General features: G+C 38.3%; 1 protein-coding gene across 1 annotated transcript in view; it reads right to left on the minus strand.

The window, feature by feature from the left end:
* Positions 1-17,760: 17,760 nt before the first annotated feature.
* Positions 17,761-24,072, minus strand: part of LOC307132018 (zinc finger BED domain-containing protein 5-like) — a gene marked incomplete at both ends in the record, with an annotated part of 21,687 nt that continues 15,375 nt past the window's right edge. The window contains one exon of the mRNA XM_079826152.1: positions 17,761-17,958. Within this exon, the coding sequence (XP_079682278.1) occupies positions 17,761-17,958 (198 nt within the window). The remainder of the gene's footprint in view (positions 17,959-24,072) is intronic.

Raw genomic sequence — 24,072 nt, forward strand, 5'->3', positions numbered from 1 at the left:
ACCACATAGTATTCCCTAGAGCAGTGGTTTCCAAACCCTTTAGAGGCATTCAACATCCTTCTACATATCCACTCTCTTCCACTTAGACTGCAGTCAAACCCTTTTACATTAAGGGAAAATATTTGCCCCCTTATGCCCTGTACACATTGTACGATTTTGGGCTGTCGCAGGCCAAAAATGGTGATTTCTGTGGTCGTGGCTCTTTAACAATGGTCCTACGTCGTTCAGTGAGAGAGGTTCAAAGATGGCCGTTGTTACGGTCTTGTGACCAAAGACAGTCTGTGATAATTTTCTGACAGTTTCATGATCATCTCACAGGGTTCAGAATCATAGTGCTATTTGCAATCGTACTGATAGTTGTAGGGGTGTAACGGTACACGTATTCGTATTGAACCGTTTCGGTACAAGGCTCTCGATTCGGTGCACGCGTGTACCGAACGGTTATGAATGCAATCTTTAACAGTTAACAGTCGGCTTGTTTAAAGCGCGGAACACACTTCAATCGGTTCCCACACGAACATATTGAGTATTCAGTCCATTTTATCACGAAATTCAAACGATAAATGCATTTTAATGCTCTTTAATGTTACGTGACTGATAGACACGTATCAGTTCAACTTCAAGCGGCATCGGTGATTCAACCGCGGAAAGACAATAAAACAGCTGGTAAACAATGTTGTGTAGAATCACGTTTACCTCAGAAGTCAGTGTCCACAGCTGTTAGCTCACTAACGTTAGAGAGATTAACTCTTTCACTGAATACATGCACTATATTAGCCTATATATTCATTATATTAGCCTATATATATTCATTATATACTACTTAGCCTGTTAGTGATGTCTTGTTTATTTAATGTATGTTTAAATAAACCTGTCATTAAAATTACAGCCACTAAATGATTATATTTCAACAAAAAATTAGAGAAAAAATTATAATAATTCGATTTAGAAGTTACTGCAAAAACTGCCTTATGTGAAGCTAATGAGTGTTGATTATTATATCTAAAAATAAATAGCAACTGAATTTAGGCTAATAGTTTGGGCTCTGTTGTTAATCTTTAATAGCAATATGTAAGTAAGGGCTCCCTATATAGTTTACAGCATTATCTTTAAGAAACTTTTAGTTATAACTGAATTAATTTAAGGACAGACACAATTTTTTTTCATTAAACCACTGTTGAATAAAAATTAATAAAAAGCAATTTTGTAAAACTGCTGTACCGAATCCGTACCGAACCGTGACTTCAAAACCGAGGTACGTACCGAACCGTCAGTTTTGTGTACCGTTACACCCCTAGAAAGTTGTCATTGTCATGCCTAAATAAAAAACTTGTTGTGTATCAAAATTGGCTCTGTTTGCTTTCTTTCATAGCAAACAGAGCAACATCCTCTTTGTGTGTCGCTGGCCGTCCGTACGGCTGCCTTTTAATAAAAGAACAACTGAAACCAGGGTCCCAAAATCCTTCAAAGTTGGATTAGGATTATTTAAAGAATGTTGTTCCCTTTTTAATGAAGGTGATTCCAGTGTTTCTCAAAATGGGGAAGTGGAGTGTGAAGGGCCTCATTTAAACAGAGCCACCAGACATGCTTCAATGAGTGTTAATATGGTCTTTCATGCCACAGCATCTCTCTCTCTCTCTCTCTCTCTCCGCCATAAGCTAAGAAGATGTCAGCTTAACTGTGCTGTCTGATACTGTGCATCTCTCAGAAACACACTGGCAAAAATGCATAAGACGCGTTCATGCAATATTATTCATGCAATTCTCACAGGTTAAAGGTACAATATGTAAGATTTTTGCATTAAAATAATCTAAAAACCATTTGAACAATGCTATATATTTTGTTGATTTGTGTACTTACATTATCCCACATATTTGTAACAGTTTAAATCCAGAGAAATCAGCCATTTTAACCAGTATCTTTGCGTCACCTGTCTATAGTATCATATCCCCCCTACCCTCAGTAGAATCCATGGAAACGTAGGCTGCACCCAAAATCACATACTTCCATACTATGTAGTAGGAGAAAAAATGTCTGAATTCACAGTACTCATAAAAGAGTAGGCAAAAAGTACGCAGTACTGACGCTGATGGGTCACATAATAATGACAACATGGCAAATGCAGTACTGACGCTGGTAGGTCACATGAAAAATTTGTTGTTTTCAGTTGTTGTATACACTATGAAAAAGTGAAGTAACTTCTTTTAATTAACTAACCAACTGTGAAAAAGTGTAAACGCTGTTCAGATAATAGCCATAAGGCTGAGACAATGTAGGAGAACATCCTTTTGAAATGCTGTAAACAGGAAAAGTAAATTATGTTTTACTGTTAAAAATTGTCCAAAGGAGTGTGTTTTACTGTACATCTCAATAGCCAAGTGCGTCTTGCTGGAGAAAAGATGCAAATGTGCTCCAACCATGCCGTGCACTTCATCCATGTTGCACAAGGCAGGTTAGTGCGCACGTTTCAGGAGTGTGTCAGTCTGTGTCTGCAGTCTGCGTGCTTTCTGCCTCTTTATCCCGATCGAAACAATCGTTCCCAGCTAACCGGCACGACCACCATTCATTAGTGCTTGACCACAGGAGCTCTGCTCATCAAACATTAACTCTCCATACTGAATTATTGATTAATCAGCGGCTCTGATACAGCAGCTGTGCACTGCTACAATTAGAAGCATAGAGAGGATGTTATACACAAAGAAATTTAGAGAACTTCTTTGATTTGTCGCAACCACTTGGGTGCGACTTTGTGATTTCTGTGGGGATGTGAACGTGCTTACCTGTCTGCAGGTAACAGTTACAGATGTGCTGACCGGCGCAACATGCACTGAGGGATTGTGGCGGAATTGAGGAGATTTGTCTAGCTGTCCAACTTGTCGATGTTCTTTGCTCACACAGATCTGATAAATTTGTCCTCATGCTGTGAGGAGTTTACAGGCCACTTCTTCCGTGCCGCAGGGTTAATGTGCCACCTGTGGTGGAGCGGTTCAGACCCAGAGAGGGTCATTAACTTCTGGAGGTGACCCACAGTGTGGAGGCCTGAGCTGGATGCTCAAGCCTGGAGAGAGTGTGCTGTGCTGGGCTTGCACGGCTGCCTCCGTTCCTGAGATGCCTATGGAGGAGACATCTGCCACCCCGGCTGTCTTCTCTTTACTCCTTTTATCACTTTACCTTTGTTGTTAACTCTATCTATCTATCTATCTATCTATCTATCTATCTATCTATCTATCTATCTATCTATCTATCTATCTATCTATCTATCTATCTATCTATCTATCTATCTATCTATCTATCTATCTATCTGTCTGTCTATCTGTCTATCTGTCTATCTGTCTGTCTGTCTGTCTGTCTGTCTGTCTGTCTGTCTGTATCTATCTGTATGTCTGTCTGTCGGACTGTCTATCTATGTCTGTCTGTCTATCTATCTATCTGTATGTCTATCTGTATGTCTGTTGTTCTGTCTATCTATCTTTCTGTCTGTCTGTCTATCTATCTATCTATCTGTATGTCTGTCGTTCTGTTTATCTATTTTTTGTCTTTCTATCTATATGGATGTCTGTCATTCTGTCTATCTTTCTGTCTGTCTGTCTGTCTGTCTGTCCATCTGTCTGTCCGTCTGTCTATCTCTGTCTGTCTATCTATCTGTATGTCTGTCGTTCTGTTTATCTATCTTTCTTTCTGTCTGTCTGTCTGTCTGTCTGTCTGTCTGTCTGTCTGTCTGTCTGTCTGTCTGTCTGTCTGTCTGTCTGTCTGTCTGTCTGTCTGTCTGTCTGTCTGTCTGTCTGTCTGTCTGTCTGTCTATCTATCTATCTATCTATCTATCTATCTATCTATCTATATGTCTGTCATTCTGTCTATCTCTATGTCTATCTATCTCTGTCTGTCTATCTTTCTAGGATTCTATCTAGCAGTCTATCATTCTAGCACCATTCTTTCTATCATTCTGCCATTCTTTCTATCATTCTGCCATTCTTTCTATCATTCGACCATTCTTTCTATCATTCTAGCACCATTCTTTCAATCATTCTAGCACCATTCTTTCTATCTTTCTAGCACCATTCTTTCTATCTTTCTAGCACCATTCTTTCTATCATTCTACCATTCTTTCTATCATTCTACCATTCTTTCTATCATCCTTTAGTGAGGAATGTACATACAAATACCATTTCATGCACAAAAATTACTCACGTGCTTGAGTAGCAAATGTAAGTGTAGCATACTTTTTTGCACATTGTACTATGGTAATATCATAATTTTTCGGCATGTACCATGGTAAAAACTTGGTTTCCTTTTAGTACTGTAGTACTTAATAAAGTACTTTATAAATATATGGTAATCATTTAGTATCATAGTACTATGGCATTACTATCTAATACTATTACTGTACTGTACTGTGGTACCGTACATTTCTGTAAAGGACATATGAGCAGAATCATAAAGCTGCAGGGGTACATTTATCTCAGTGTTATGAAACAGTCTTTGAATGTGTGTGTTTGAGTGGGTGTAGTATGTCTCTTGAGTTCTCCTGTAGGTCAGAAAGAGGAAGTTAATTCCCCAGGTTGGGCTCCTGACTGCCTCGTCTCTTTGATAGTGTCACTCTTCTCTCTTTTTGTGAGCACTGCCTAAGATCTGTGCCATAGATACATCCTCAATAGCGCGTCACAATCACTGCTGTAATGGGGAAAATGTCACACAGGAGAAGAAGCTTCTAGACTCTTTTCAGCTCCTCTACCGAGCCTTTGTTAGCAACAAAAAGAGCTGCTGACATATTTTATAATATAAACTTAAAGCTCTGCCTGAAATAACTGAAACTTCTCATTCAACTTTGCAAACATAAAGATTTGTTGGAGTTTACCAATGGCGGTCCTCACACTTGCAAAAAATATGAGGATAACGAAGGTTGACATAGTTAGGGAGATTTAGCAAGCGGTTTGTAGCCAGGATTATTGCGGGCCGCTCTATTGTGCCACGGTGTCTCGCTGTCTGTCAGAAGTGTTGAAAAGTGTTCTGGGCTGAGAACAGGGGAGAGCACAGTTCATTAACAATCCTTTTAATATTTAATTGTGAGATTTGATAAAAAATGATCTAACATTTATGATGCGATCTATCTCATTGTAACACAGTCACATTCATTTCATCTGGCTTCCCTCGGGTCAGAAAGACTCTTTTTCACTCTCCAGCCGCAAGACTTTTTTTTGTTCCTGAATCATATCTATTCACATAAAATCATATAATATATTCAGTATATAGGGCACAACTGGGCTAAAGGCACTGCTCCCAAAGTGTACAGTTGCAGAAAATATATATTTTTATTGAACATTGATGGAGCAATTATTTTATGTGAAAATAAATCATAAAAGTGGATTGTGTGTTTTAAATCTTATTCATGTATAAGGTGGCAAGATGGGCTTTTTACCCCACACACGGGGTAAAAGGCTCACCAGCATGGGGCAAAAGGCACAAACTGTTTATACAAATACTTTAGCTAATATAATATGCTTTTAAAAATACAAAGTAAATACTTCTTCAAAACAACCATTATTTTTGGTTTATTTTGATAAATAAAAGGATACATTTTTGTTCAAAAACTGTCATTAAAATATGCTAAGTTTAAAAATACCCAAACAAAATTATTAAAATAATTAAAAATTCAGAAAGCATTGAATGAGATCCCATAATAGTGTTACGGTAGTAACAAATAAATCTATTTTATTGTATGATATTACAAATATAATATTTTTTAAATGTAATGGTTTCATTATAAATAATAGGTGATTTTCTCAAAGTGGACACCCATATTGATATGTGATATTTACCATCTGAATCTGACCATATCATGATGTCAGCCAGTTATTTAGTATCATGTTAATTACTGTGCCTTTTAGCCCCAACAGCAGGGGTGCCTTTTACCCCAAATACCATACTTTTACATATACTTCCATTTTTGAAAAACTGATGCTTTATTTACCTTGAACAAATCTGAAAATCACTAACAAGACCTTTGTCTCAAAATAGTCAATCATTTTATCGATCCTCATTTGCTACATAAATCTACAACATTTAAAAAAAAACACGAAGGGCCCTGTTTTAACGATCTAAGCGCATGGTAAGCGCATGGTCTAAAGCGCACTTAGGGTCGTGGTGCGCTACTGACTTTAGACCAGGTTTCAGTTGGTCAATGGCGCAGTCGTTTTTAGTTACCTCAAAATAGCAACATGCCAACAATGCGCCTGAATACACCTCATTTTCAGACCAGCACACCCATGGGCGCACAGATTTGTACATTTAAACAATGTGGTGCAGGACGTGAAAATTATAACTGTGTCGGGCTGAAACTAGCAATAAACACGTGATCATGTTTAATGTCCCCAACAGCCTCTGTAGTCCCATTTAGCCACTTGTTAGCAACCGCCTTTTTCAATACAAGTAACAGCTTAAGATAATCACAAGTGGGGTAATACTGATGTATTTTATGTCGTAGAATAAAACATGAAAGTGTCTTATGTTAATTTAACAAAAAACCCATTCCAAATACCCATTGACTTTGGGATGATGGAACCAGAAGTGCTAAAATGCTATCTCGTTTCCGCGTTTTGGCCTACAAATTTACATCATACCAGCACCACTCTATTACCGCATAATCAACTTTGCGTTGCTGTCAAGTCAAGTCAAGTCAAGTCAACCTTATTTATATAGCGCGTTTAACAATGCAAATTGTTTCAAAGCAGCTTTACAGTGTTAAAACAGGAAAATAATGCAACAATTTTATTCAGCCGTATAGCCATTCTGGAGAAAACGGTTATGTCATCAGTTAATTTCAATTATCATACAGTGACCATGTGGGCTTTAGATCAGTAATTAGATCAGTAATTTAGTTTATATGGTTCATTTAGTTTAATAATTAGATTTATTTGGATATTTAGTTGAAAAATTTAGAAAAATGTAGTGTCCCCCAACTGAGCAGGCCAAGCCAGAGACAACAGTGGCAAGGAAAACAAAACCCCATCAGGTGACCTAATGGAGAAAAATAAACCTTGGGAGAAACCAGGCTCAGTCGGGGTGCCAGTTCTCCTCTGGCCAATTAACAAGCAATTGATGCTGTCCACAATTGCATTAAGGATCAGCCACATTTCCACAAAAGCGGATGTTAAAGGGGCACTAAACTGTGTCATTTATGTAGTAGAAATGTGAAATTATTTTTGAATTTGGTGCCTTCTAGACTGAGAAAAGACAGAAAATGTATTTTTGTCTCATGTGGATGAAAGACAACAACTCCCAGAATGCACTTGCTTTTTGCTGCCCTACGAGGCCACTCCCGAGGCTATTGGTTATCCTTTGCCCACCGCGGCACTGCCCCACCGTTGTTTTGATATTCATAGTAATAAAATAATTTTGTTCAGTTAGAGAACAGACACTACAATTAAAAACTGAACGTGTCTTTTCAATAAAGTGTGAGTGAGCCGAACGAAAGTCACGACACAAACGCAGCAGGAGTCAGATCTCATTCATCACGTGAGCAGAGCTGAGGTAAACGTGGCTGTCATTCTCGGCACGTGTCCAGTCTGGCGCATTATCAGATCGCATGTGGAAGCTTAACTTTCATAGGAATTAGGGCTGTCATTTTTGAGAAAAATCTAATTCGAACGGATATCAAATATCAAGCAATGTATTCGAATATCTACCAGCCCCGTTTTTCTCCCATAGAAAACCATTAGGCTATAAGAAAACGCTTAACGTGGCTTACTAAGTGTTATTAAGAGACCAAACTCAGGAAACATAACAAAAATACTGTTCGATAGAACTGCGTGTGCTTGGTTTGTTACCACAGTTATATGCGTGCTTCCTCAGCGATGAACTTCCACATTTGCGGCTATCTTTTCTTCAACTCCTCAGGATCCATCTCGACGAGCGGTTGTGATTCTCCTGGGAGGGCACAAATAAACTAATATGGATTTGAAATGATTTTATCATCTTGAAATACAGGCAAGGCATATGTATTGTAGATGATTTTGTACATCTACAATATACATGCATATATTTTATATATATATTCGTTTGCATGTGACTGTTTAAAACCCGTGTTTAGACTCGTGTTCTTCCTTGTCCGACCCGACCCGCACCCGTATCCGACACGGTTAGGATGTTTTTCACCCGTTTCAGCAATATTCGCGGGGTACCCGCACCCGTGCAAAACTCTGCATGACACTTTAAAAACCGGATAGTTTATTTATAGTTCGATTAAGGATATTTCCTGTCATGTTCGAATGCATATTCGAATATCGAATAAAAAGTGACAGCCCTAATAGGAATTCATTGAAAAGTTGAAACACTCACTTTGCTCCGTACTGCTCCGTTATGAATGCCCAGAGCCGAGCGGCAGCAAGCGTGTGCATTTATATTCTGTGAGTGAGATCCCTCCCCTGTGGGCGGGTTGAAAACATGCAGAACTAGCTCCTGTAGTCTCTAGGCTCTGGCCAAAAATCCTCAGATGACGCAAAACGACGATATTTGCGTCATCGGAGGATTTTTTTACCAGAAATAAAATGCATAATTATCTCATCTCAGGGGGATATGAGGGGGAAAAGTACCATCATTCGAATATACTACCGGGTTTCTACTGATACAAAGCTTAATGCTAAATCACTGAAGTTACCCTTTGAGAAAAGTGCTGAGGTGAATTTTGTGCCATCTAGTGGTTTAAAAGAGAATACAGTAAAATGCTCCTTTTACCCCTGTATGCCTTTAGCTCTGTTGTACCCTATGAATAGATATTTACATTTATAATGTCTCTTGTCTTTTGAGCAGCAAATTAGCATATTACTATGATTTCTGAAGGATCATTTGACACGAAGACTAGAGTAATGACTGCTGAAAATTCAGCTTTTATATTATACTAATTGTATTGGTTTTTATATATCATATATTAATACAAATTATTAGTTTATATTCAATTATTTTATAAATTTGTCACGGGTTCTAGCACAAATTAACACAAAGACGATGATGAAGAATCAGAAGTATTTTAATATAAATCTCAGGAACACTATCTTCTACAAAGCGTAAATGAGGCAAGACAAACTGAACAGAAACAGAGAGAACTTAAATACTAGTGATAACGGGTGAACACAGCTGAACCATGGACCATGACAAAAAACTAAGGGAAGCGGTGCAAACTGAAAACAAAGTCCAAACAGTGTGTGTGTGACAATATTAAAATACACAATTTTAAACATATTTTAAAATTATTTTTCACAGTATTACAGTTTTGTTTAGCATAATAGACTTCTATCAAACAAGTAAAACATCTTATGCACCCCAAACCTTTGAACGGTAGTGTATGTGTTTGTGTAAATATTAGGGCTGTTCATAGATTAACATTTTTAATTGTGATTAATCGCACCCTTTTCGTGGAATGTGATGAATATGATGAAGTATTTTATATGATTCAAACATGGACATCACAAGATGTTACTTTTAAAATGGTACAAGACATATTTATAGTTTCAGTCTTGACTATGTTTGTTTCTGTGTGTGTGCTACAAATTGGAGTCATGACCAAAGAAGTGTTAAAGTGTGTGTGGTAAAGCATATGGCTGAGCTGATGAGCTCTTTTTGGATGGCTCATTCTCAGCAAGGGTGCGTGTGTCCTTGTATGTGAGAGTCAGAAAGCGTGTGGTGCTGTTCTCATGGTTTCAGATGTCCACTCTGCGGTCGTCTTTAGCATCACTGCCGCTTACTGTCATTTGGGACAGTTGCACAGTCCGACGCAGACGGCTAATTAAATGGGCTAATTACTATACACCTCACCCTCCAATATCTATGCCGGCCAACGTTTCATATTCTCTCCTTTTTCTTTATCTCTCCTGCAAGGGAAAAGGGGTCAGCTCACTCACTCTTTAGTTAAAAGTTTCGACTTGTTCCCCTTTGAAAAGGCTCTCTACTGATCTGGAGCTGGGAACGGAGTCATTTGAGTATTCCTTATCTGGCTCCAGCTTGGCTTGTTCTCTCCTCTTTATGTCATTACGAGCCCTGCTGTTACGGATTCAGGTATTAGGAAATCTCCGGGCATCTTTATCAGTCGGATGGCATCCAAATTAAGACGTGCCAAGCCAGTCTGTGGTGTAAACATAATTTTGGCATTGTACTCTCCGAGAGTTAGCAATGTACAGTTCAAGAGTGCAGCAGCTATTTAGCTAAACTTTCACATGTGATGTTATGTCGTTGTTTTGGTTGTCCATGTTCTGATGTGGAGGGATCGGGTTTGGAAAAAGGATTGTCTGTAAATAGCTCACTATTTGCTCCATTGAGCCTTTCTGCATTTGTTAGTATGTGTGCGTGTTTTTATTTACTGAAACTGTGCAAATACTGTGCTGCTGTCCTGCTGTGATCCAAAGAATAATTTAAAGAAATAGTTCACTCAACCTTATGTTGTTCAGAATTCTGTTATGTAAGAATCAATGGTGTTAGCCATTGTTAGTGATATTGAGCTTTCTGTACCATGTTTTAATATGCACAAATGCAAATGCATTTGAAAGCTATAATGGCTTCATATTTAGTCTTACATTTCATACAACCTAATCTTATGATACCTTATGGTACATCATTTTTTGAGTTTGACAGATGTCTGGAAAAGATCAGCCTGAACCTGTGCTAAATATCTTTTGTGTTTCAAATGACATGAGAGTGCATAGATAGTATGAATTAAAATTTTGAGGTGATCTATTTGTGGTAAACAGCACATTCCAGGGCCCAGTTTATGGCTGAGCCCCTCTCTGTCCGTAACAGTGGACAAAGGTTTGCTACATTTTGATTGGATCTTGGTGGACTAACACAAACTGTCCAACGCCATTAGATAAAGATGCTAGCCCTTACAAAAAATAAAAGTACATTTTATTAAATATACTTAATTATATTTTTTAAATATACTTTACTTTATGTAATATCAATGTACTAGAAGTATACTTCAAAGTGTACTGTTTCGATATTACTTGGGAATAAATTGGAACACTTTTTAGTGTATAAAAGTATACTTTTAAGTATTTCACTTTTTTTAACTTTAGTTAGTGTGTAGTGTTGCTGTTTGAACATAAACAACATCTGCAAAGTTACAACGCTCAAAGTTCAAAGCAAAAGGAGATATTTTATTTGAAAGAAATTGCTTTATAAAGACTAAACGGCTTGTAGGGACTACAACAAGCTTCTTCCCAGGTTAGTGACTTCACAAACCCTACAATTAAAGGGGCTATATGCGTTTTTCAGAAATTTAAACTCGCGACTGACACCTGTGGCCAAAAAACAGAACTGCCCTTTTCTGCTCGCTCTCGCAGCGGTGGTGACGTCACATCCGCAGACAGCGTGGGAAAAAAACGACCCGCCAGAAAATAGGAAAAATAGGATACAGGCTTATAGGTGCACCCACTGTGAGCGGACAAGGTGTCAGTATGCTCATCAGGAGATGTTTGAGTCATAAATGGTAAAATAAAAAGGCTATTGTTACGTTTATTTTGGGGAAAAAGTTGCATATAGCCCCTTTAACATAAACCCTGCCCCCGGCAAAACGCAACAAAGGGGGTGAGGCCATGTTGAGAAGATGACTAGGTAAGTTATAGGGCTGTCAAATAAAAATGTGAATTTACAATATTCGTCGAATTTACAAAAAAAAAGCACATTCGAATGCAAAAACCGTGCATTCGAATTTTTGGTAGAGGCGCGTGAGACATGACGATGACGTAACTGACGCGGTTTGTTTATCCAGTACAGCGTGGTGCGGCTGTGTTGTTAATTTGAAAAAGGCAGAAAAAAGTGAGGACTTGGAGTCAGAGAGAAAATGGGCAACCTGTTCGATGGCGTATACAGACACAGAGCAGTGCAGAAGAAGGCAATCAGGTCTTTGGAGCATGCAATGGATATAAATGAAAAAGAAGATACGCTACCTGCTGACGAAAATCCTCTCAGTTGGTGGCAAAAATCCTGCGGTATGTTTCCACATATTGCGCAGCTGGCAAAGGCATACTTGACCATACCTCAGCAAAAAAACGCTCAGCACTCGCTGCAGGTCAAGTTGACTGGAAAGGATTGTTTCTGAATGTCAGTTTGCTATTTTGTGTTGTGTTCACATTACGTTGAAGCATGTTTTCTCAGGTTACTGATGCACTTGCAGTTTTATGCACTTTTGTTACCTAAATTTCCTTACATGCTCATTAATGAAATTATATTTTATTTAAAGGGGTGGTAAAACACATTCTTTCGAAGGCTTGATTGTGTTTGTGGGGTGCACTGTAACGTGTTCATGCTTCGTTTTTAAAAAATTGCATTATTTTTCATATATTTTACCTTTATTCTACACTGCTCTGTCCCTCCTTGTAAAAACGGTCTGATGGTTTCCGGGTTGTATGAAGCCAGTCCCTCAAAAATACGCAATGGGCTCAGATTGGTTAGCTGGCCCAGTGTGTTGTGATTCGCTAACCGCCTAGTGCATGTTTGTCGGAAACGTCACGCCCCTTACCTTTACCGGTAGACTGTGCTTTGGGTAGTATTAGAAACAATGGCGTCAATAAAACCATACCAATCTGAGCCCGAATCAGACCCAGAACATTTTAGTGAAGATGATCGAGCAGAACCTGTTCAGTCCTCAAGAGTAAAGACTGCGGATCTATAGTGATCGCTACTGAATGGCACTGTTACTTTTATATTTTTAGAACGATTATAGCCAATATCTGTTGCAAGAACTATTAACCCAAAACAAACACTAAACATTGGCTTTAGTATTAGTCAAATCAAACACAGAACCATGTTTAGCATGCCTGTAGATAAACAATACATAAAAGCTCTTATCAAAGAATAATTTACACTAATGCCAAGTTCGCTGTTGAGATTTAAAAAAAAGTTTGTAACGTTAGGTGTTTGTTGGATAACGTTAAGTATGAATGAGCATTTAACAGACTGGTTTGCAGAGCCAAACAGCGTTGTAATTCGTTTACTTCCTTGCTACAACGTACAATTAACAAAACGAACTATTACAGGAAAACACATCGACGAAAAATAAATCATACTTACAGGTCCCGTCTTTCAGGACAAGCCATTGTGCGAATCCTTCATTGAACTCGTGAAGATTGTGGAAGCTTTCCTCCGTGAGATGTGCAGCGGGAGCCGCGCGCCCGTGTGCATTCACACTGGCAGTGTTTGTCTCGCGCAGCTGAACCGCGGCTCGTGTATTGCAAATACAGACGAATATTGTCCATTATGTCACATTTTCCGGTCTTCTCCTCCGACGCCTGTCAGTCTCGTGCTTTGATTTATGATGGACAGCATACCTATATCTGCTGCAAATGCGACCTGTTCCCCGCTGTCTCATACACACATGCATATAACATGTTGTATGTTAAACGCACTGCAACGCACCCCGTCCCTAGGAAGGCTGAACAAAATGGATGCAATCCGGATGAAAATAACAGCGTGTTGTCGGCATTGCAGCAACAACACTCCAGCCGAAACAAAATGGCCTCGCCCCCCCCTTATTTAATATTCTCGGAGGAGGGGTTTATGTAAATATTGGGGCTGGTGATGTCAGCAACCCTGGAGGAATGTCTGTAGTTGCCTACCGGCCGTTTGCTGTAGTCCTTAAAAATTGATATCTTTAAAAGCAAATATCTCCCTTTGCTTTAAACTTTGAACGTTGTAACTTTGCAGATGTTGTTTATGCTCAAACAGCAACATTACACACTAGCTAAAGTTAGAAAAGTGAAATCATGGTTTACCACCCCTTTAATAACACTTGTTTGAAAAGTTAATGCACTTTAAAAAGTGAATGTCATTTCATTTCAATAAAAGATGCGATGCTTGTTGCGCTTGCTTGCGGCCTCTTGTGGGCATAGGAGACAATACAGTACTTTTTCCCTCTAACATTAAGTATTGCCTTTAGAATTAGAATATTGCTAATATTTAAGAAATAATTTCGAATTTAGTTTTTCAGCCATTTTGACAGCCCTAGTAAGTTATAACCAGTGTTCAAATTGCATCAATTCTTGGGCGCACTTGAGCGTGTTTTTCAGATGAAAATCTAATTTGGAGTAGTTTCTTATGATATTAGGAGCAGCAGTTTTAATTGTTATATATTACATTATATATTATGTTTCTAGTATTGTAGTTTTAATGTATAACCTTAATGCTTATGAGAGGTCCGGGACCCCCCAGCCCCCCCTCAATTCGAACACTGGTTATAACCGTAGGTTAACCAAACTATGCTGTTATATTTTCATGCAGCATATATTCTCTGGCTCTGAAGGCATATTCCAACATTCCAACACGAGTGATTTATAGATTACCATGACAGAACATGCATTGCTAATCAATGAATTCTCCACTCCAACTCCACATCAGCTACATATATCCATCAACTAACCATTCAGAAACATCCTGTTGCCACTTCTTAGTGAGTCTCTCCATCATTGTCCAACTCCGGTATGAACATAAAAGGCTGAATAGTTTCTGACCTTTTCGAGCTCTTGAAGCTCCTAGTGATGTCTGGTTCGTGAACAGAACATTCTTTCGAACCTTTCTTTTTAGTGAACCGATCAAACCAGTTCACCAAATCGGACTGAATCGTTCTAAACAGTTTGCGTCTCGAGTCAGTGCTGATCCACAAGTTACTAAAGGTACTAACTTTCTGACATGAGTAACAGTTCCTCCGACTAGAAATAAACCAATATCCTTAAATACAGTACATGTTACTCTAGTAACTCCAACAGTTCACTGAACTGAGACATGTTGTGCTGAGAGAATTGATGAAGCTTGGCGTCATTACATGAGGACGTAAAGAACCGGACTTCCCATCACTAGAAGCTCCGCCCTCTTCTTAAAAGGGGGCCAGGAGCAGCAGCTAATTTAAATTTACACACACAAAAATGGCGCGTTTTTGCTCACCCTCAATTTTAACATGCTATAAATAATGATCTGTGGGGTATTTTGAGCTAAAACGTCATATACACACTCTGGGGACTTAGCAATTTTTACATTTTTGCACTTACAGTATACTATGTTCCTATTTAGGCATTGGTTTTTATACTTGAAATATACCTTTTAACTCTTTCCCCGCCAGCGCTTTAAAAAAAAGTTGCCAGCCAGTGCCAGCATTTTTGCTAATTTTCACAAAACTTTCATGGCCCCCAGAATATTTAGTTGTATGAATATCTGAACATGCCATATATTAAAAGGAAGTATATAGTCTCTTTTAAACAACAACAACAAAATAAATACAATTTTATTCTAGCTTCATGCATTCTTTTTTTTAATCAACATTTGAATGTTGGTACTGTATGTTTCATAAAAAAGGCAACATTTTGAACAAAAAGCTGAGAAAATCGCCAAAGACTAATCCCGATCGGATTCAGAACGACGATCAAAACATAGATGGAGTAGATTGTGTCCATCAACACCCCCAAAGCTTGCACAGTCCTTAACCTCATCCTGGTTCGACATTTCATTCAGTAACGTTAGGCAGTTTTGATTTATATGTTGTTTAATGTTTGAAGATTGCGTTATTTTATGAGCATAAGACATGCTTCTATCGCTTTTTTCTGTTGCTTCGCCTGTGTTTGTTTTGATATTTTGGAGATTCTGTACTCCTCTAGAAGATGCGTAATAGTACCCCCTACTGTATAACATTGAAAACATGGATTGCAGGAAAATCCTGTCAATGGCGGGGAAAGAGTTAAGGAGATTGGAAGTAAATTCCTATGTACACTACCAGTGGACTACACAACAATTCAAATACTCAGAATTAAGAACATATATTTTCTTTATAAATCAATATTTTCAAATAATGTAAGTTTATAAGACAGTATGTAAAAGTTTGAAAAAATATTTAATAGGCTCCTCAATCAAAAGAGGAAACACAATACAAGCCAAGTATACTTAGAATACTTAATCACACTTTTTAAGGTCCTTTCACACTGGACGCGATTTTTGAATGTAATGGTAATGGTTTTAGTTTTTGATCAGCTGTTTGTGTAATGAGTGCTTCCACACCGAACGCGAATGTGCTGCGGCGAATAAACAATGTTTATTTTTTCCGTTTCGATGTAAAAAAAAAATGTAACACTCGCAGCGACAGAAAAGGCTTAAACCAATCACATACAAGGAAACAAAGGTCATGAAATGTCCAGTTGATGTCATTAGCTATTCAATCAACATTTAACATTTAAGCCAGGTATCACATTTCTCACGAGATTACAGCTGTAGTTGTGTTTACAGCTGTACAGCTGCAGCTGTGTTTGCCCACTGTAGGCTACAGACAATGATATCATAACCTTTTGAGTTAAAACTCGTAGATTTTTTTCTAACCAAATCGTGTCCGCGACTAGAAAGTGAATGTGTTTCCGTCAGTACTTTAATTTAAGTACTGACGGAACTAGTAATTTTTACATTGTGACTCAACTGTAAACATAGCTGGAAACAGCTGCTCCGGATCGATTGGTTCCTTAAGTGTGCTTTTGTCTTGTCAGATGCGCTGCCACTGTCTCTGGAGGAGCTCCTCAAATTGTCCCACGGACATTTGAAAGTAAGTCGTAAAGTAAGAAACCGGCCATGATAAAGTTTTAGCTCATGTACAATTAGCATACTCCCCTTCAGACTCTCTGTTCTTTAAAACTGGATGCACCCAAAACCTTCTTTTCGGTCTTTTAAATCAAATGAAAAGCTTCTCTTAACTGAATGATGAAGTGTCCGTGTTTTCTCAGCTGTCGCCGAGCTCTGAAACGTCACAGACGTCGCAAACTCGTGTCGCGGCTGATGTGAATGGTTTTGACGTGAACTCTACGCACATGAAATATTCGTTTTTCCGCTTAAGTCTCTATCAAAAGATGGAGTACAAGTATAGGCCAAATATCCTTTTGTCAGTATATGTCAAGTACTTAAGTGTAATTTTAAGTATATTTTTGAGAAGTACATAAAAAGTAGACTGAAAGTATACTTTCTTATTTTTTTGTTTAAAAGAAGTATACTTATTGCACACTTGAATAAACTTCTCTTTTGTAAGGGAGGACAACAGCCAGACACCTCTAAGAAGGCAGGAAAAAGACCCCTGGTACCAATCCCGTGGTCATCTGATGTACTCATAACCACACAAGTGACGTGTGATCCAAAAATTATGACGTCAACGGTGACGTGAGTGCCAATCACTACATAATTATTGGCAATAATTGGCATCCCAGGGTGGGCGAAAGTAAAATCACAAACGGTATTTGTCTATCAACAATGGCAGCAAAACATGGCGTTTTATGAATATGTATATATTCAATGTTTGTGTAAGAAAGAACTTAAAAAAAAGAGAAATTAATACTTTTGTTCAGCAAGGACATTAAATTGATCAAACGTAACTTTTATAATGTTACAATTTCCTTTCATATAAATGCCTTTCTTTTAAACTTTCATCAAAAAATCCTGGAAAAAAAATGTATCACGTTTTCCAAATCAGCATTATAATGATTTCTGAAGGATAATTTTGTTAAAAATCTTTAGTGTCTCATGGAATAAAAACATTCTTATGGGTTTCAAATGACATGAGGATGAGTAAAAATATTTATTTTAGGATAAACAATTTGTTTAAAAAGAGATGGCAGTGAACAAAACAGTCAGACATTTCTCACATTGTTAGTTGGCTTTATTTTGTCTGAGAAAGAAAGTTTTGCCCAAAGCCATGGCAGCACTAACTTTCTGTTTTCAGTAGAACACACACAAACTCACACACGCACACACAGACATCTATACACGCTTGCACAGGCAGATTTCTCCTGGCTGAGCCTCTAGATGGACACACTGGCCTGTCATGTCTTTGTGAGGACTCAAGCTGCTCCCCATGAAAAGAGGCTCTCGACGGCGGAAGAGAGGTGGAGGAAAAAAGCTGATTCCCTCCTTCTCTCTTTGCCTCCCAAATTCAGAGTGCTGGACTCTTGCAGTGCCCTGCGGAGGTTCACAGAAGAGAAAGCAGTATTGTTTCTCAGGAGATGTCTCTTCGATGTTCCACTTACACTCTGCATGGCCGCGTCAAATGCACACAGACGCACACACTGAGATGTAATGGGTTTATAATAGTAAACCGACCCTCAGAAGTGGGTGAAATCCTAAATGGATGATGGATTACTGTGAGATGCCATTCAAGACATATTTCAAACTTTACTTATACACACACCATCAGACTCTAATGCACAATGATATTGTCTCTCACACACTATCAAACCTTTCACAAACACATTATGAAACTCTCTCGGGCAAACTACCAAATTCATTCACACACGCACATAAACAATAATGGTCCTCTCGCGCACATTATTAAAATCTCTCGCACGCACTATCAGACTCTCTCCTGAGTGATTAGTGATGGGAAGTCCGATTATTTTCCGTGAACTGCTTCTTTCGGACGGTTTGTTTCAACCGGCCGAAAAGCTGACTTTAGACTTAAGGTTTGAATTGTTTATTTCGAAAAGGTTCTTTGACACACTAGCTCATCATTATTGTTGTTGATACATAAATTAATGAAAATCTTATTTCTTCAAATGTCCATCACAGCAATAGAATCCACTGAAGAAAACTGGAAAGCCAATATGTACACTAATAAGTTGTATTAGTAACATTGTTTAATAAAATGCCTATACTACTAAAATGCTTTAAGTCTCAAGACTTTTGTTTGCAAATATTTTTACAGAAACAAAAATCTGTAGGTTTATAAATGTTTTATTCTGCCACGGCCATTAACATCACAACACACAAAATGTCCTTGATAATCCTCCTAAAACTTTGACAGTAGTTGAACCGGCTCATCAGTTCTTTATGAGTCGGACATGACCAAAAAGCGTGAGTGTTTGATAGTGCATGTGTGAATGAGTTTGGTTGTGTATATGAGAGAGTTTGATAGTGTGTGTGTGTATGTGTGTGTGTGTGTGTTTGTGAAAGCTTTGATAGTGTATGAGAGAGAGTTTGAAGGTGTGTGTGAAAGGAAAGTTTGAAATATGTTTTGAATGGCCTCTCATAGATTACTGCTTGTTCACATATTTGTTCACTTATTTGTTATAATACATGGACGCACTCAAAAGCACAAGAGTTTAAAACTGTGCACAGTTGTGTGGTCAGCATTCCTTAGTACACACACACACACATGCACACACATACACACACACTGATATTTTTCTGCTTATGAAATGGATTCATTTTCAATTTGACAGTGATTGATTTCTAATAAAACTTAGCCAAGTCTCATTATCGCTTTATCATGTGATATGAAAGCTTTCATTTCCTGTGAAGAGTGGAAGTGGATGCCAGCTTTGCTGCTTTTTTATGAATTTTGTGGGGGGTGGGGGTGGGGTATGTGATTTGTGATCAGTAGGTTTGTTTTAAGCCTAGTTTTTTTTTTTATTTGATGTTTAGGACAAATATAATATATGATACTAAGCTAGATTTTTTCGTTTTCCGTGTAGAACTCACCACTTATGATTCTAAAGTGTTGTGGGTGGTTGCCAGGTTGTTTTTTTGTTTTATTTCTAGGACATTCCTGGGTTGTGGCTAGGTGGTTGATAGTTTTGACAATTTTAAAATAAAATTTTAACATATGTTTATTTTTTTCTTTTATCATTTTTTCTTTTGTTAAAATATGAATTGATTTTTCCTATAATTCCCTTAATATTGTGTTTATGGGCAGTTGCTATTTTTTCGTATTTTCTATTTGTTCTTTTATAATTTTGTATTATATAAATAAGGATAGCACTTTATTTTACAGTACTGTTCCACGTGTACCTACAGTGTATTTATTATAGTGATTATATTAACTATGTAATAACTACTAACCCTGAACCTAACCTTAACCCATGTAGTTGCCTTATATTACCCAGTACTTTCTTAGGTAAGAACACTGTTAGTACACGTAAGTGCACATAATGTTAAATAAAGTGCAACCAAAATACGTTTTATTTTATTTTTCCCTATATATTTCCTTAAGTGTCTGATATCCTTGTTTCATATGACTCCAGTTCCTCCTCCAGTCTAAGGATTTGTTTTACCTTTATTGTCCGCCAGGCAAAAATCATTAAAAAAGCACATAAAAAAGTAATGGCATACCTCTTCTCAACAAGCAACATTATTTGAGGTATCATTCACATTGTTTGCAATATTAAAAATACAGCGCACCTTATTAAAAACAGTATACCGACAGCAGTGTAAGAGTCTATAGATCAGTATTATAATAGCATTGCAAAGTGGTCTTCCAAGACTTGTAAAGGTTTAGGAAATGTTACTCTAAGAATAATTATTGTTTGCCGCATTAAACTTTGAAATCGTAAGAAACAGAGGCACAGATCACGATGCCGCTGCTGTTTTCCAAGTGCTCCGCATTCACTTGAAACCGTGGGCTGTGTGTTCTGTGCTGGCAGATTGAGACGCCAAAGGCACACACTGTCTCCTTTGGCAGTCAGTTCAATAGCACTGACATAAAAGCATTTAATAACATTCTAATCACACGCTCTCGGCCTTGCCAGAAAAACATTTCACAGCTGAAATTAGCGCAAAATAACAAGAGAGTCCTCAAGAATCTGTTTAGCAAATCTGTTGTGATGCGGAAGAAATCTTCATTAGCGTTATCTCATTTGAAGATATCCGAAAAAAATCATAAATAGGTCAGGTATTAAATGCGAGAGCTAGCGTAGATAAGCTCTATACGTGATCGAAAAACAGGTGAAATGTACAAGACTGAACTCTCTATAAGCTAAAAGGCAGTGCAGGATCAAAGTTAATACTCCGACCAACAGTTAAGGCATCTAATTGTTACGATGGAGTTGTTTTAATCTCCCAGACTGGATTAGAGCTGCAATTCTTTAACTGCTTCTGTTTCAGACACACATTGATCTACAGAAGTGAGATGAGTAAATCTTACACGGGATTAGATGCACTGGGCTGCGCAGACACTTTAAACATACAGAGGAGGCAGGGAAATCTCAGATATAAATGCAAGCGTTTGTTCTGCAATGACTTCAATTGTGATACGACCACACGCCAAGGGCAAAACAAGAATTCATGTGTCTGTGAGAACAGATTACAGCGCTCTTGAGTGCCTTTAAACGGCCTTCCTCTGGCTTATCGTCTTAGCCGTTTATCTAGCCGGCCTCGGAAATGGTTTCACCTTTAGATTGTGTGGTGCACTGCATGTATTGCATCTATCAAGCTGCATTTGTTCCTTTGTTTATCATGTTTTTGTCCTGGCTTAAAGTTGAATATGTTTCTGAATTAGACTATCAAAGCATGCTGTCGTGTCCAATCAGCCCAGTGTTTCCCTGTCATCCTAGTTCATGTTTAATTCCGTTTCCGCTGCTGGCTACGCGAGGCACACAGTGGGCATTAAGTCTCTCCGTGATGTTATCTGGGACGTCATACATTAATAATCTCAGCATTCAACTGTGGAACGGCACATTTCCCTCATGAGCTGATCATTTACATAAATAAATGGGATGCACGGCCAATCAGATCAAAACTCAATGTCCCATTAATAAAGCAAGTTAATGTGATCATCGGCAGTGTTTATGATGGCTGTGCTCAGCCTGTATTTTGGAGTTTATTGCAAATGCTTCCCTTATTAATGCGATGGCTTTAGATTTATGAGAATTTCACGCCACTGTTGTTCGGTAATCTTGGCTTGATGTATAGGGTTCTCTATAAACTTTAAGATTTAAGTCCATTTGCTCATCAGTTGTATAAGTGGCATTCGTTTATGAATATGCCACTCGAAAATAAGTGGGTGAAAGAAAACTGTTGTGAGTGGATTTTTTCAGGATGTGTTCTTGGATAAATTCCTGGTGATTTGAGATAGATAGACAGACAGACACTAGTGTGCCGCGACATGTTGTTAGGTGTGCTGTGGAAAATGAAATGCACTTTGGGAACCAAATACACTTTTGCTAGTTTAAAGGGATAGTTCACCCAAAAATGAAAATTAGCCCATAATTTACTCACCCTTAAGTCATCCTAGGTGTATATGAATACGAATAAAATCTGAGTTATATTACAAAAGTCCAGGCTAATCCAAGCATTAGAATTGGATTCATAGATGCTCTGTTTTTGAAGTCCATAAAAAGTGCATCTGCCCATCAAATAACATTCTCCACGCGGCTCCGGGGTGTTAATAAAGGCCTTCTGAAGCAAATCAATGCGTTTGTGTAAGAAAAATATCCATATTTAAAACTTTATAAAGTAAACTTTCGGCCCACCGCCTTCCCTGTTCAATTTATGGAAAAATTGTTGAAAGTTCCCCTGCCGATCGAAAGACTAACGCGACCAGGTACGCTCTTCATGATGTCACGTACGCATCTTGAGTTTCACTTTCAACTTTCAACACCTTTCCATGGAAGGCGATCGGCTGGAACTTTACTTGATAAAGTTTTAAATATGGATATTTTTCTTACACAAACGCATCGATTCGCTTCAGAAGGCCTTTATTAACACCCCAGAGCCGCATGGAGCACGTTATTCGAAGGACAGGTGCATTTTTTATGGACTTCAAAAACAGAGCAACTATTATTGCAGTTTATAATGCTTGGATTAGCCTGGACTTTTGTAATATAACTCCGATTTTATTCGTCTGAAAGAAGAATGTCATATACACCTAGGATGACTTGAGGGTGAGTAAATTATGGGCTAATTTTCATTTTTGGGTGAACTATCACTTTAACGACGGAAAAAACAGTCGACATGCCCAGCGTATGGTCTAAAAGGGTTGTCCCTATTCTCTTAATAGGGAGATATCTGTATGTTATGGTACGTTAAACCAATCAGAGTCTCATCTCTCATTCCCTTTAAAAGCCAGTTGCGCTCGCACCATGGCAGATTTGCTATTTACATGGCGGAATTTGCATGCAGAAAAACTGAACGCTTCTCTAGCAAGGAAACGGATCTGCTCGTCCAATGATGCCTGCTTGCTCGTCATTACTGCAAATAGGTAGGCTAATTCTGATACATGCAATGATTATCCATTATGACATTTTTATATTTATGTGCACAATAATAATCTTTTACATTTAAATTTTTCATATTTAAATGTTTTTGTGCTGCTACGCATCCCTGTGTGTGTAATGAAAAGTATACGCGTGTTGTACAACCGCCTATTGGCGTATATTACTAACTCTGTAACGTACTGCTCTGAGACAGGTTTAGGATCCAAACGCAGCTTTATTAAAGGGTAATCCACACTCGTAGTCATCAAACAGGCAAGAGGTCATAACACGTAATCAGTCTAATAAGGCAAACAAGACAAGAGCAACATGACATCATGACTTTGCATGAACATACACGCCACTTTTTCTAAAGCCAAATGGCGTGTTATCTGTACGCATTTTGAGCTATCCGCGTGTATGTCTACGCCGTGTGATTCCGCGTGTATGTACACGCTGAAACGAACCATCATCTCCGCATGTATGTCTACGCCGTGTGATTCCGCGTTTATGTCTACGCCGTGTGATTCCGCGTGAATGTAAATGGATTTATAAACATCCTAAATTATGTTTTTTTGAAAATGAAAAAATGCAGAATGTTTCTTGTGATTGGTAGGTTTAGGGGCAGGGGCAGTGTGTGTGTTTCTCTGTGTGTGTGTGTGTGATGGGTAGGTTTAGGGGTAGGGGCAGTGTGTGTGTTTCTCTGTGTGTGTGTGTGTGATGGGTAGGTTTAGGGGTAGGGGCAGTGTAGGGGGATAGAATGAAACGGCGTTGATAAACACGCTAAAAAGCGATTATGCATCTTGATAGCACGCCAAAATGGCATACGAATTGGCGTGTCATACATACGCCATTTCATGAGATCAGTCTGACAAGAGAGACAGGCAAACGGGTAATCCACGGAACAGGCACGAAATCCGAAACCAGGGAGAATGCTCAGAAATGCAGTATAGACAAACAAGATTTCGCAGTGAATGACAGAGTGAACATGGTTTATATAGGCTGGGGTAATGGGGTAATGAGGTGATGAGACACAGGTGCAAACAATGAGTGAAGATGAGTCCGGGCAAAGGATTATGGGTAATGTAGTTTGTGATGGAGTGACATT

This window comes from Gobio gobio (assembly GCF_949357685.1).
Source record: "Gobio gobio genome assembly, chromosome: 9".
Taxonomy (NCBI): Eukaryota; Metazoa; Chordata; class Actinopteri; order Cypriniformes; family Gobionidae; genus Gobio; species Gobio gobio.